The sequence below is a fragment of the Dryobates pubescens genome, chromosome 6, assembly GCF_014839835.1.
Source record: "Dryobates pubescens isolate bDryPub1 chromosome 6, bDryPub1.pri, whole genome shotgun sequence".
In the NCBI taxonomy this organism is placed as follows: Eukaryota; Metazoa; Chordata; class Aves; order Piciformes; family Picidae; genus Dryobates; species Dryobates pubescens.
This window is the reverse complement of record NC_071617.1, coordinates 34,888,375-34,901,696: the sequence shown is the minus strand read 5'-3', so window position 1 is coordinate 34,901,696 and position 13,322 is coordinate 34,888,375. Positions and strand designations below refer to the sequence as shown.

Here is a 13,322-nt window from a genome sequence, read left to right as displayed (position 1 = left end):
TGTAGGGCAGAAACATCCCTATTTTCCCATGCCATAAAAACTGTACACCAACACTGAGGGCGAGCACTAACCTGTTATGAAAAGAGGTAGAAAGATCTTGGATTATACTCGAGTTTGTCTGCATTGTCTGTTGAATTGTGCAGGTGATGCTGCTGTGTGTGTGCGCGTCTGTGGCTTTTTCTGTGACCTGGTTAGTGGAGCTGTGTGCATTGAAATGAAAATTATGGGAGCTTTCAGCAAAGGTCATGGTTTTTGTTTTCTAGTTTCTAGGGAAGGGGAAACAGTTCTGAGAAACTGCCTCCCATATAATGAGGCTCAAAAGAATTTCTTCAAGTATTTAAAAAATATATATATATTCTAGTAATGATAAAAAAAAAGAACCATGCAGTGAAAGAATGAAGTTTTGCAAGTCTGTGGGAATATCTCACATGTTACAACAAAACTGTAATTCTTTAACTACTTTCTTATAGGTAAAGTTGTCCTGTAATATGCTCTGAATCCACCCTAATCAGGAAGAAATTTGGATTCAATGGGACAAAGTCTGTAAAGAACACTAAAAAGTAAATAAATAGCCCCAAAGGAAACTATCCCAATATTTGAAACAAAAACCCTTATGTTTTGCATGGTGGTGTTGCCATAGCATGTTGCAGTGTGATTTGTGTGTTGTCTAAGCAGGTTAATCTATAAACCAATGTTGTGTATGATAAAATTATACATGGTATTTTCATAGAAAGTTCCATATTAATAAAAGATCCTGTGTAACTAAAAGAGAGTCTAAAGAGTAGGTAGTATGTCTGGGACTTCTGAGAGCCAGGCTTTGTGCCAGTTACAGTGCCTGGCAAGCTACAATAGCTATGTTTATTCAAGGGAGTTTAAACAGCCCACAGATCAGGAATTGGTTATTGTAAAGAGCATGTAAACAGGTGGCTATAAGGTGAAAAATAGCAATCTGGAGACAGATGTTAGGAGAATACAGTGCAAAAAGAGGAAAATGGAAGACAAACTGGGAGGCACTAAGATGATTCTCCACTAATCCCTCTCAGAGCAGCGTTACTGATAAACCAGCAGTTCTGTGCACAAACACTGGAGCATTATGCCCTGCAGGCATGCCTGATTTTTATCGTGCTAATCCTCAGGGCAGAAGTACCAGAACAGCAGGATGCCAGAGATGCAAGGCAGGCCCAATAAACCATCTGCAAGCTAGAAATGGGAACGAGGATTTCTGGATATGAAGCATCAGTACTTCTTCAGTAGAAGAGAGTGATTCTTTTTTTTTCATGAAGCAAGCTATAAAACAAAAAACTGTGGGTTTGCCTTTCCTCAAATTACTACCTGTGAATCTGGGTGGAGTCTGTCAAGTTGGGTCACGTATGAAACTTGTCACTGCTAGATCTATATTCTCTATTAGATTGGCAGTTCAGAGGCTTGCAAATTAATTCAGAATGTCAGGATGCTCAAATGCAAACCTATTCTCCAAGACAACTGAATTCACATCAGTGTCCCCAGCACCCCTTGCCACCAGGCATCCTTGTTCTTCTATTCTCATTCTCAGTTGATGAGTTGATAATATGTAATTATCTACCTTGGTACAGTGGTTCCAACCAGCAGGGATGAGGGAAACATTTTGCAGAATATTCTACAGTGTACTGATTAACTTGTTCAACTTCAAAGTGAGGGACTGTGGTATATGTCTGTTCTTCTGATTAATACAGAAAATAGGGGTGAAACAGGTCATCTACAACCTAGATAAATGCTGCCATCTCTGAATGATTTAGTAAAATGAAAATTAGTTTTCTTTCTCCTTTGATGGTTGGACTTGATGATCTCAAAGGTCTTTTCCAACCTGGTTAATTCTATTCTATTCTAATTCTATTTAGAAAATGTAGACTAATCTTCACTGTTTTGTATATCAAAGTGGGTTTGTATTGAACTAAATTAGACATCAGGGTTTGCTGCTTGAAATGTTTAAAAAAACCCAGTTGCCTTGATTGTGTCTAGGGACTGAAGCTGAGGACGTGACCTTGTAATTCATAACCCGATTCATTAAGATGGAGTCTGCAAGAGGCTCCTGATCAGTGATAACTGAAGTTGTACTTGCTATGAAAAGCATTTGTCAAACTAGAAAGTTTAGAAACTTTGTAAAGGGCAAGCCCCCTGTATTGTTTCTGCTTCCCCAGCCATCTCAGTCCCTCAGGTTTCGCTTTGGGAGTAGTTAAGGTGTAGTGAACTGCAGCACCCCAGTAAAGTGAATAGGGAATTGAAAGTGTAAGTCAGGGAGTAAGAGACTTCCATTGCTTGTTACAGTAATACAAACAGGGAAATCAATTGTTTCAGTGGCATTGGAAAATTGACATTTGAGGAATTCACATGGGGGAAAAAATCCACATTACAAAAAAAAAAAAGTTACAAAAATCAGGAAATATTCTCTATGTATGTTTCTGGGGAACAAGTCCTTTAAGGAAAATTTGTCCTTAATTTCTCATGTGCATGTGGGATTCATGACAGTGGCAGACTGATAGTCTGAGCAGGACACCTTTGTGAGCACTAGCTTGGTGCTTAGCTGCAATCACCAGTCTGGAAGTCTGAAACAAAAGGATGTCATTTACAGGGTAGTGGACTAATTTAATTTCCACCATATGCAATTTTTCTTGTCCCACAAGGAACCAAGTTAGGAGGGCAAGAATGTATCAGACCTGTCTGGAGGGAGATAACTCCACCATGGCTACAGACACCACTGACAGTCTTAAGGATTCATTCATTGCTTCTCAATTATAGAGAAGGCAAAACCTGTGCTTTTTGCAAGTTTGTAATATTTTATGGAACTACAACCAATACAAAACAGTCCAAACTCACTTCATATATTAAACTAGAGAGCCATCAGATGGCAATTATCATCACTCACAACCTCATAAACAAGACTCCATTTAATAACCAATAACACTGGTGTCATGGAAAATCTTATGTTAGTAACTTCAGATGGGTGTTCAAATTCAAACTACTCCATCTGGCAAGTTTGTACTCACAGATGAGAGCAGCTCATCAGTACATGCAAAGACCAGTGTGAAAAAAGAAAGAAATTGGTGAGGGACGTTTTAGGGTGTCAGGTTAGGATGGGACTAGGGGGAATGGAAAAAAAATAAAAATGGGTAGATTCAGATTGGATGTTAGGAAGAAATTCTTCACCATGAAGGTGGTGAAGCCCTGGAACAGGTTGTCCAGGAAGATAGTAGAAGCCTGATCCCTGGAGGTTTTTAAGGCCAGGCTGGATGTGCCTCTGGGCAACCTGATCTAGTGTGAGGTGTCCCTGCCCATGGCAGGGTGAGTGGAACTAGATGATCCTTGAGGTCCCTTCCAACCCTAACAATTCTATGATTCTATGATTGTCACTCAATTTAGAATGAGTCAAACAGGAACACAGTCGCTTAGCTGGTGCCTCCTGTCTATGGACCTCTCCAGGCAATGATACAGCCCTAATGAGAAATGAACAGAGGACTGCAAATCCCTGTGACAGACCCAAATTCAGTAAATGCTAACTTCCTTCTCTTCTCACACGTCCAGAAGAGAAGTGCACCTGGGTGAAAGCAGCATCCTGTGCTGGTGTGGAAACCTAAGCAGAATCCTAACCCCGTGGGCATTGCTAAAGCAATTCCCCTGTGCTAGAGGAGCAAAGGCTGCCTAATCTTGGACAAGGACTTGCTGTTTCTGCTCCTGTGCCTCTCCAGATGTATTTCTGTAAGGGGCTGTTTATATACTGACTCTGTGTGTATGTGCGCTGCAACATTACTTGGGAGCTTTTGCTGCCTATGCCAGCTGAGCTGCTGGTATGTTGCAGGTGTGTTGCACATGAGCAGATGGGGAGGGGTGAGAGCAACAAGGGTTGATTTCCATTTTGCTCACAGCAGAGATCATGTTACACCTGGTCAGATATGTGGAATTCTCATTTCTAGATCTGCCAGTACCAGTTCTGGCATGGAGCATCTGTGCTGGCAATAAAGAAAATTGAAAATGGGGCCAACGAGGTTGCTTAGCAGAAAGGAAGAAAATTAAACTTCTAATAGGAAAGGACTTGATCTTCCTCTAGCATCCATTTCAGCTCCAGCCCCTATATACATTCCATATTGATTTCTTATAAGCCACATATGTACTGAGGTTGTTACTTACTTGTTTGCTGGATTATTTGAGATGTTAGTGTCACACTGCATAAATAAGTCAGTACATTTGTATTTTGCAGCTCATACATCTGTACATGGTTATGTAATTTTACCCCAAAATTCTGTAAAAGAACAGTCAGAAGAACAACTCTATGTTAAACAGTACACTAAGGTAGGGACTGAACACTGAGGCTTGTACTTCTTCACTCCAGCTGCTGTTCTTCCTCCTCATACTCCATTTCCCCTGTCGCGGTATGTGCACAGGATTTTCTTTTAGTTTGTGTATTATTAGCAAAATTGTTAAACAGTTTCAATCTGTGTGTCCAAAGTGCACCAATTAGCCAGAAATCCTAATCCTGTTTAGAATTTAGCCATAAGCTTCTAAATTTTGATGGCAACATTGTATGGAAAATATTGAGGATCTCCTTTTCATTCATCAGACAAACATCTACCACTTCTTTCAACTTTTTTTTCCAATTGTTCTTTAATCTTGTTAGCACTGGAAACATTTTCCTATGTGTGATGACTCTCATGCTACACCTTTCAAACTTGGCCTGTTAGATATACTTCCCCAGTTCAAAGTTTGGCTTATGGACATATTATTAACATTGTGTCTGAAAGAAATAGCTAGGCTCAGCTCTTAATGTTAGGACCCACAAGGGATGATCCTTACAGCAGTCTGTAAATTGAGTAAATCTGGAATTCTCCTAGAAGTGATAATTATAAGCCCTATGATACAGAGCTAAAGCAAAAGTATATTCTGGAAGTTTGAAAGAGATATTCTATAAACTGAAAACCAATAAATCCCTGCAGCTCTGGATAAGAAGGTGGGATAAATCTGTATGTTGGGCTGCTATGGATTCTGTGTATTAAAAAGCTTATTTTCCCAATCAGAGAACTAAGTATGATTCAGAATGAACATGGAAGATCTCTTAAAGAGGTTGTATCTTGTAAACTTTCAATTTTCCTATTACAACATAAAAGAGAACTGCTAATACCTGAAAAAAGAGCACCCATTCTTGTTGTTCAGGTGGAGAATTCCTGTCTGTAAGAAGTGTAATGTTCTGTGAGGCAGGAAGAGGAGGTAAAGACCATTCAGAGAAACCCTTATCACTGTAGGGGTTAGGAGAAAATATATCCAAAGACCAGTAATAGGTAGGGGAAAAATGTGTCACTATAGCTTACCATGTCTATAAGATAAAATTCAAATAATATGTAGAATAAGATTATACAAATCAGATCAAGTAAGTAGCAACTAGATTTTGGCCTGATTTTAGGTCAAAACTTATTCAGTTTACACTAGTTTACTAGAGTTGATTCCCAAGATGATAGAATTTTGCTGTGCTTCATCTAAAAAATTCAGGGAATTTAGAATTCATAAATAATGAATTGTTGTAGATAAGAATAAAAAAATATTTCACATATTTTATCCTACAAGAAGAGTTGACACAGCATTGTAGTGTGTTATTGAACAAATTGTTTGAAGACTAAACAGGGCTCCTGGTTCAACTGTTTTAATTATCTGTTTTATGCAGGTCAGTAATATAGGGAACTCATACATGTTTACAGAGAGTAGCCAGGCCTGCAGACCTATGAAATTAATCACAAGTTACTTAATGAAAGGCAAAGATTGGCATATGCTAAATATTTTCTGAGCTTATGTCCAAGGTGGACATTCATGAGTCACCGAACAAAACCATTTTCAATATGCTGTTTTAAGTTGCATTCCAGTGCCACACAGGTGTGGACACATTTTTTATTTTAATAAGAAAAAAAAAAGGCTTACTATAACATCTTACCTGTTACATTAGAGGAAAACATAATTTCAGGCTTAACATACTTTCAGCTTACAAAGAATCTATGAATATAATATAGGTAGAAAGCGGTAAGAGTTAAATTTAAACATAGGGAAGAGAGCATGATGGGAAGGACACTTTCCACCTATCAGAGAAGAGAGTATTAATACTGACAGATGATATAGTGAACCTGATGGATGATCAGTCTAATGCAACATTGCAGATCATGTATTTCCTTGAAAATTATGTTATAGGGGAAATATTCATCCTAGTCTGTTCAACTTGTATTATGCAGCTCAAAGAATAAAATATTGTTCCTTTTGTGAAGACCCACTCCGATTTATTGCATTAGAGCAAATGCTCAAAACCAACTTACAGATCCCTGTGAGCATAATTTTAATTGATACTGACAATAGATACCAAATTGCGCAATTCCACAAAGTACAATACAGCAAATTACTTAAAAACTCCTTGATATGATAGAATACGTTCATTTGCCATACATTGCAGAAAAAGTACAATAAATGTAAGAATCAAATATGTAATAAAAAAGTTAGAGCCACTTTACATTTAATGTTTTATGATCTATTTGTGCTACATTATCAGGGTATGCCTATGGTATTTTGAGGAATGATGTAAGCTTGCTGTGCCAGCTTGGCCGCTGTTGGATCAGAGCCACAGTAGGATGGCCTAGGAGAGCTGTTAACATTGTTCACAGCTTTTGTCCAGCTCAGATAAAGCTCAAATCTGCCTGAAATATACCATGGTGACATATCCTACACCATCCAATTCAAACAACTTCAAAGCACTGTTACACCATCACATGTTATACATTCGAACGATGTTTCTACAAACAGTAATCTCATCAAAGCCAATAGTTGCATTCATGAGAAAGTTGCTTTCCTGCCTATATGCAATCCACCTTTTACTTCCTTAGCTTAAAACATCTTTTTTTGTCTTCCATGATAGAACTACTGCAGTTTTCACATTGGTCACTTGTAGAAGCCTTCTTCAAGTTCTGGGTATAACCAACAGCAAAAACCTCAGCATTAGTTTGTCATCAGCTAAAACCAATCTCATTCAAAAATGGCCTTTAAAGTCGTTAGATTATTCTGTGAAACAATCTGGCTGGCAGTACAGGTGTTGTGTTTTAAGTGTAAGGGATTCCTGTGGTTAAAGATTTGACAGACTCCAGTTGGTGCCCCTAGTTATTTGACAGTGATGTGGCAACACTAAGTGGTTGCTGATGAACAGGTTTGCAGTGATCATGCCTCTGTTTTCTGTTTTTGTTTTTTTTTTTTTGTTTTTATCTTTTCCTCAGGGGAAATCGCTCACATCAAAGAGGTTAACCAGTCTAGTGCAGTCCTACTAAAAGGATCACCTTGTAGCATGGAAGCAGACTCAAATCATTATACATACTTTGTAGCTCACTGATTGCCTGACTCAGAGGACAGTAGAACAAGATGTTGCATGAGCAAGGACCTGACTTGTTTTCTTTTGTGTATACTAAGGCATTACAGACTCCGAGGGACTCTCTAGCCTTTCGATGCCTCCATTTCGAAAACTGTCTGCTCACTTCCTCCTTCATATCAAGCTGGATCTGTGTCTTTTTATTTTCTGCAAGCTCAAGTACAGTGAAAAAAAAAAAAGCTTCTGCTAGGCACAGTTTATTAAAAAAAAAAAGTCAGTCAAAAACTGGAAGAAATGTAAAAAATGCATATATTAATAAATATACATGGCATCACATTTATTGCACAATAAATTAGCACAGAAGGTTTCATTTCACTGATGTATTCACATTGAGAAAGAAAGCCTGTGTCTTTGTCTGTTGTCTGTATATTCTCTGTTAATGTTTCTTGCATTTATTTTTATACCATATTTAAAAAAGAACACCTTTTACTCCAGATGTATTAAAGTTGATCCTTTCTCTGTAAATTTGTGTATGTTTATATTGATGTTTTCTCTTTCATTAAAAGATGCAGAATCTCTTTCCTTTGGGAAGTTTGAGATTTTCATATTGAATCCGAAGCTTAGTCAAGAGTAAAATCATCCCCAAAAGTTACACACCTTGTGCTTTCAAAAAAGTGACGTGAAATGGCATTTTCTTTCTCTCAGTGACACCTAATCAAACACACTTAATTGCTAATAATATTTTTTTTTCTTTTCTTTTTGTCAAGCTAGCAGCAGAGAGACCTTTCCAGCTTGCTCATCATCACATAGGCAAACCTTTCTATAAGCTAGGCCCACTCTGTAATACTGCGTCCTGCACAGCAATTCAGTCGCTACTAAAGACTGGATCAACTGAACTGCATTTCCTTAGGAACTTTGGTGAACAAAGCTGACTGAGAATACAAGTGTATACTTGATAAACAGGAAGGACAATGTTTCTTTCTCATTGCTGTCACTTGTGATACAATGCAGTATTTTGAACTGAAAAGGTAGTGGTTTGGGAGTGCTAAGTATACTGTCTGGAGAGCAAACCTTTGGTAGTAACATGCAAGACTTCCATTTTAATTCAAGGGCTCTACTATCTGCTGCAGAGGCTACTCACATAGAGACCTACTGGCAGGTTGATGAGAGCATGTGAATGTTGCCCGTGAGACAGCATATGTGGAGCTTCTGAAGCTAAACTGAGCTAGAACCAGAAATCTCTGATTGGCCTAAGATACAGCACTTTTGACTGACAGAAAAGTGATGATGGCAACTGAGACAAATGACAAAATTCTCGTATCCCCAGAGTATCCCAGGGTACATAGGACAAACAAGACTTTTTAGCAGTGCACAGGATAGACTTGGGACAGCCAACTCTAGCACCATCTGTCATACTGACTTCGGTTTGATATTGAGAAACAGGAATCTTGTTTCAAAGGAGACTACCAAAGCTGAAAATGCACAACCTCCCCCACACACAAAGTGGAGTAGTCATAGACACAATCAGAAAATGTATTTGAATACATTAATGCTAGACTCATCTCATTTAACACTGAATACCAACCTGAGATGGTGCTGCTAGTGACAGGTCTCCTGCACAGAGCAGCTGTGGACAGAAGATACTGATCTGCCTTCTGCGGGAAGTGCTCACTTCGCCGCTGGCTGGTGCAGCTATAGCCCTGACTGCCCCATCTCTAAAAAGGTACTCTGAATGAAGTGACTGAAGGCAGGACAAAATACATTATAAATCACCATGAGGTGATTCAGGTTTTGCTCAGTTGAGGTTTCTGGAAGTTTGGGATATTTTTAATTTTTTTTTTTCCCTATGCCACTATGCTTCCGGTTTCTAGCTAGGATGATAATCACTGTGTTAAAGTGTCTTTGTTTTTATTAGCACAATTCTGCTAAGGTTGTGTTAGAGAAAATGTAGAAATGCCCAAGAACTCCATCTAGGACAACTCAAAATACTCATGGTCTAGAAAGGCCAGATGATTTTTAATAAATAGCCACACTGAACCCCAGATCTTAAACTCTGAGATTTAATTTTCCTTTACCACAGAAATGTGAGCTCAGAGGCATGAACTTTGGGCCAGACAATCCACAGAAATTTGAGCTCTGTTTCACTTCTCAGTGCCATTGAGAGATATTTATTTCCAAATGCCTGCTGCCACCAATTGCATCAGTTGATATATTTCCTGTTCTCCCTTGGGAGTTAATTAGATACCAGTGTCTGCTTCGAAGAGTCACTCCCTTCAAATAACAAGTGTTTTAAACTCATGCATTAGATATTTCATGCAGCTTTACACTTGGAATTTTTTTTTTAATTACTTTGCAACACCAACTTTGCAGATAGGTATGGAGCATTTGTACTCATTTTGTACTTATTTTAGTTCTTTCAATAAGTATGAAATCTTTTTTGAATGGCTCTTTCCCTGCATAATCACAGACATTAACACACTGTCTATAAAAACATGCATTGCTAATAAGGATTTCAGAGTAGTCAGGGAGGTGTATTAAGGTTTAATTTGAGCTTAGTTTCAAGGGATACAACTCCACTGTTACACAAGTGAATACAGACCAAACAAAATCTGTCCTACAACCAACTGATTTTTAAAGAGTTTCTCTGCAATCTTTTGATATTTGACCTGCTCTCTGTTATCTGCCAGTGATACAATACTGGGACTGGCAACTAAGTAGGCACAAACTTCCTTTTACTTCCCTACAGAGAAAACCTAAATATTCTTTTCCAAATTTATATGATGATTCACTTAAAAAGATTAAGATCAACTCAGACTGAAGCATGTTTGTACAGCCACCAAACAGCTGAACTATGACTTTGGTTGCATAATGATATAACAACAAAGAATTTCAGTGATACCATGAGTCTGCTGAATTAAAAATGACCAAAACAGAAACCCAACCTGAAGGGGACAGATTTCTAGTCCCCTGGGGAAGGGCCATCAATCAGTGACTCGTAGCTCTGCCCAGGAAGCTGAAAACACCCTCCATTGCAGGATAAAATTTGTAATGTTAATTAAAAAAACACACCAAAACTTGGAGCTGGAAACTTCCATCTGAGAATAAGGGTTCATCAGACAGTCTCTTTTCTCATGCATGCTTGAGCATAAAGTACTTCTTAAGTCTACAGGGGAAAGAAGTGTTTGCTGATGCTGCGGCACCCTTGAGCTCCCAGGCCAGCCTAGGAAGGAAAATGGCTGGTGGGAAAAACAGGAGATTCCCTAGCACTGACCTGACAACAGTAAAATATTCATCCATTCTTCTGTAAGTTACAATTAAAATTTTTCCTTCAACTGTACAAAACCATAGAGAGATGCATATATCCTTAAACAATGATAAGAGAAATTGCAAAATGCTGAGCTGAATCAGTAGTGAAGACTGGGTGAAAATTAATGAGCTGAAGGTGAATACAAGAGTAAGAAATGGGAATTAATTGTGGTGACCAGAACAGAAATAACAAGGGAGGAGAACTGGGGAACTGAGTAATTAAGAGCAAGAGGCTGTCTGCAGCTGGTGGATTGCCAGCCTATTGGCCATGACTCTGCAGAGCTGGAATCAAAACCAAAAAAAACCAGACCAGATCAACTGTGACTGCCCTTTTAAAATCCAGCAATGACATTTTTTCAACTAGAAAGCAATTAATTTTTTTTTTCATCTTGCACCCCTAATATTCTTTGAAGTCATGAGGCATAAATGCCAAACAGTCCCCCAAGAAATAACAAATAGGAGGGCAAAAAGCAGTTCTAGAAAATGAGACCTATAGGAATGTGTTCAGGATGTTTGCTTCTTTAAAATAATAATAATTAAATAAAAGGCAGAAAACTAAAGTGAGCAAAGGTGGTTTTCTTTAGCTAACTGGAATGTAGAGCTGGGAATGACCAGTGATTTCTTTGTGACTATTGCAGTTATCTTTATGCTAAATGATTAACAGCTATTTGAATTCAGATTTTAAAATTACTGTAATTTTTGTGTCCATTCTAGCTAGAGATGTGCATAGAACTAACTCTGGGCTTACTACATTAGGTGTATAAAATAGAGGAATTTTGGTAAAAGAAAGTTTATAGCTGTAAAGATTTGTATAAATTAATATTACAATCTCAACAGATTTGAGAGAAAATTATTAACAATTTTTTGACAATATTCCATGTCCACCACTTATTTAAGCAAGTTACTAAGTGATTGTGAATCAGTCCAAGCTGCCTTCTGATCTGACTCTCCTGAACAGATTCACATTTTTGTCTCCTGTGAGGTTAAAATAGGTTGAAGTCCCAATATGAAAGTGATGGAGGGAAATAGAGGATGATCCTTCTGAGCCTAGATTCACCCTTCTTATGCTGGTAATGACAGTGGAGTCCTCAAGTGACCTGTGTAAAGAAATGGGGTTTGTTTGTACAGACATTGACTTGAGTGATGCAGTCTTTCCAGATCATTTTCTCTGCCACTATGAAGTTTATTTCCTAATACCTAAACTAAATCTTCTTTGCTTCTATTCATCTCTTCCTTTTTAACAAGGTTGCTACAATCAGTATAATAAAATGTTTCCTACTTTTTTTTTTTTGTTCACATAGGTAAATGGCCAGTGCAACATTAGAGCCTCTTTGGTTTTCTTACTGGTGTTTTCTGAAGTGCTGAGTGACTTCACCCCCCTCAGGGATGGGGACTGTTACAACTTCCTTGGAGGACAGTGCCTAGAGCAGGCTGCAGGGCTCCCACCCAGGCTTTGCAGGGAAAGACCAGAGGATTACTGTTGTACTTCTGTCTGTAGACACTTCTATGGGACTTGCCCTTTATGCCACTACTGAATTGTGCAATCATATATGGCACAGTGATGCCCAGTTTCTTTGCAGGAAAATATAGATAGTCATTCTCCTTTATGTGTAGCTGACTCTTTATGGGTTAGTGAATTGTCTTCAGTTGTCCATTGAGTAGCATCCTCATTTTTCAGATCATCTTCTCTTCCCAAGGTCACTTTTCTCGTATCATTCTAACATCTAAAATATTTTTAGTTCTTTCATTTGCGGGTGTCTTTATGTGTTGGTGAGAGTGAGTAATCTTCTGGCCCGATTCTTTAACACAAAGGCATGGATGACAGTGAGTACCATCATCACTGTTTGCTGTGAGGGATCTGTATGTGTAAATTGTTAAGGGAAATTGTCATGACAATAAATGCTGAGAACCTGCTCAAACGCTAGATGATAGTCCTTATTTACAAGTGTGGACATGGACAGAAAATATCAAACAATATTAAAACACAGTTGTAAATGTTACCTTGTTAGTGGCATTTGTACTATTTTTATTGTACTTTTTCTTTGCTCCCAAAATATACTTAGCTGCATTCACCTTCATTGGCTCTTTTTTGGTTTGACTGGATTTTGAAATCTCTCATCAATTTCATCACAAATGTCAACTTTAAAAAAGAGATATGGTTTACCATCCTTTCTCTTAACCCCAGGGCTTCATGTTCTGCATGTATATAACATAAATGAAGCATTTCCTTATTCATACAACTTTTCTATCCACTTCTTTATTCCTTTCTCCCTTTCTATTTGAAAGGATATGTGGCAATGGTATATTTAATGTAACTGACTTTTCTACCTTTTTGCTAAGAGGAATGTGTAACCTGAAATCGATGACCTTTTTTGAGCTCATCTCTTCTGAAGCACTGTTCTTTATACAACTCATCTTTTCTTTTAGACTTTCTTTCTTTTCTCCACATCCCACTCAATAATGTCTTTTTTAAGGATTCACTATATTTTGTAGTTCTTTTCCTTTGTTCCTCTGATCCTCACTCCACTTGATCCCTCCTGCATTTTCCTGTGGTGCCACTAATGCTCTTTAGACTTACCTCCTCTGATTTATCTTTCTTGGAATTGAAAAAATTAAAAGCATTAAAGGAAAGATAAGCCATCATGCAGGTGCACAACAT

The 13,322-nt window shown here is 38.1% G+C and overlaps 1 protein-coding gene across 9 annotated transcripts in view; it reads left to right on the top strand.

Moving 5' to 3' along the window:
- Positions 1-13,322, top strand: part of RGS7 (regulator of G protein signaling 7) — a 250,979-nt gene that overhangs the window by 226,025 nt on the left and 11,632 nt on the right. For 2 of the 9 annotated variants that reach the window (XM_054162308.1, XM_054162306.1), the window contains 2 exons: positions 6-86; positions 7,269-7,577. The exons of 2 other annotated variants lie outside the window; for them this stretch is intronic. In XM_054162308.1, coding sequence (XP_054018283.1) covers positions 6-80 — 75 coding nt within the window. In that variant the 3' untranslated portion in view covers positions 81-86; positions 7,269-7,577. Of the gene's footprint in view, positions 1-5; positions 87-7,268; positions 8,089-13,322 lie in introns of those variants that run through there. 5 more of the 9 variants (XM_009909163.2, XM_009909162.2, XM_054162307.1 and 2 more) reach the window with 4 other exon arrangements.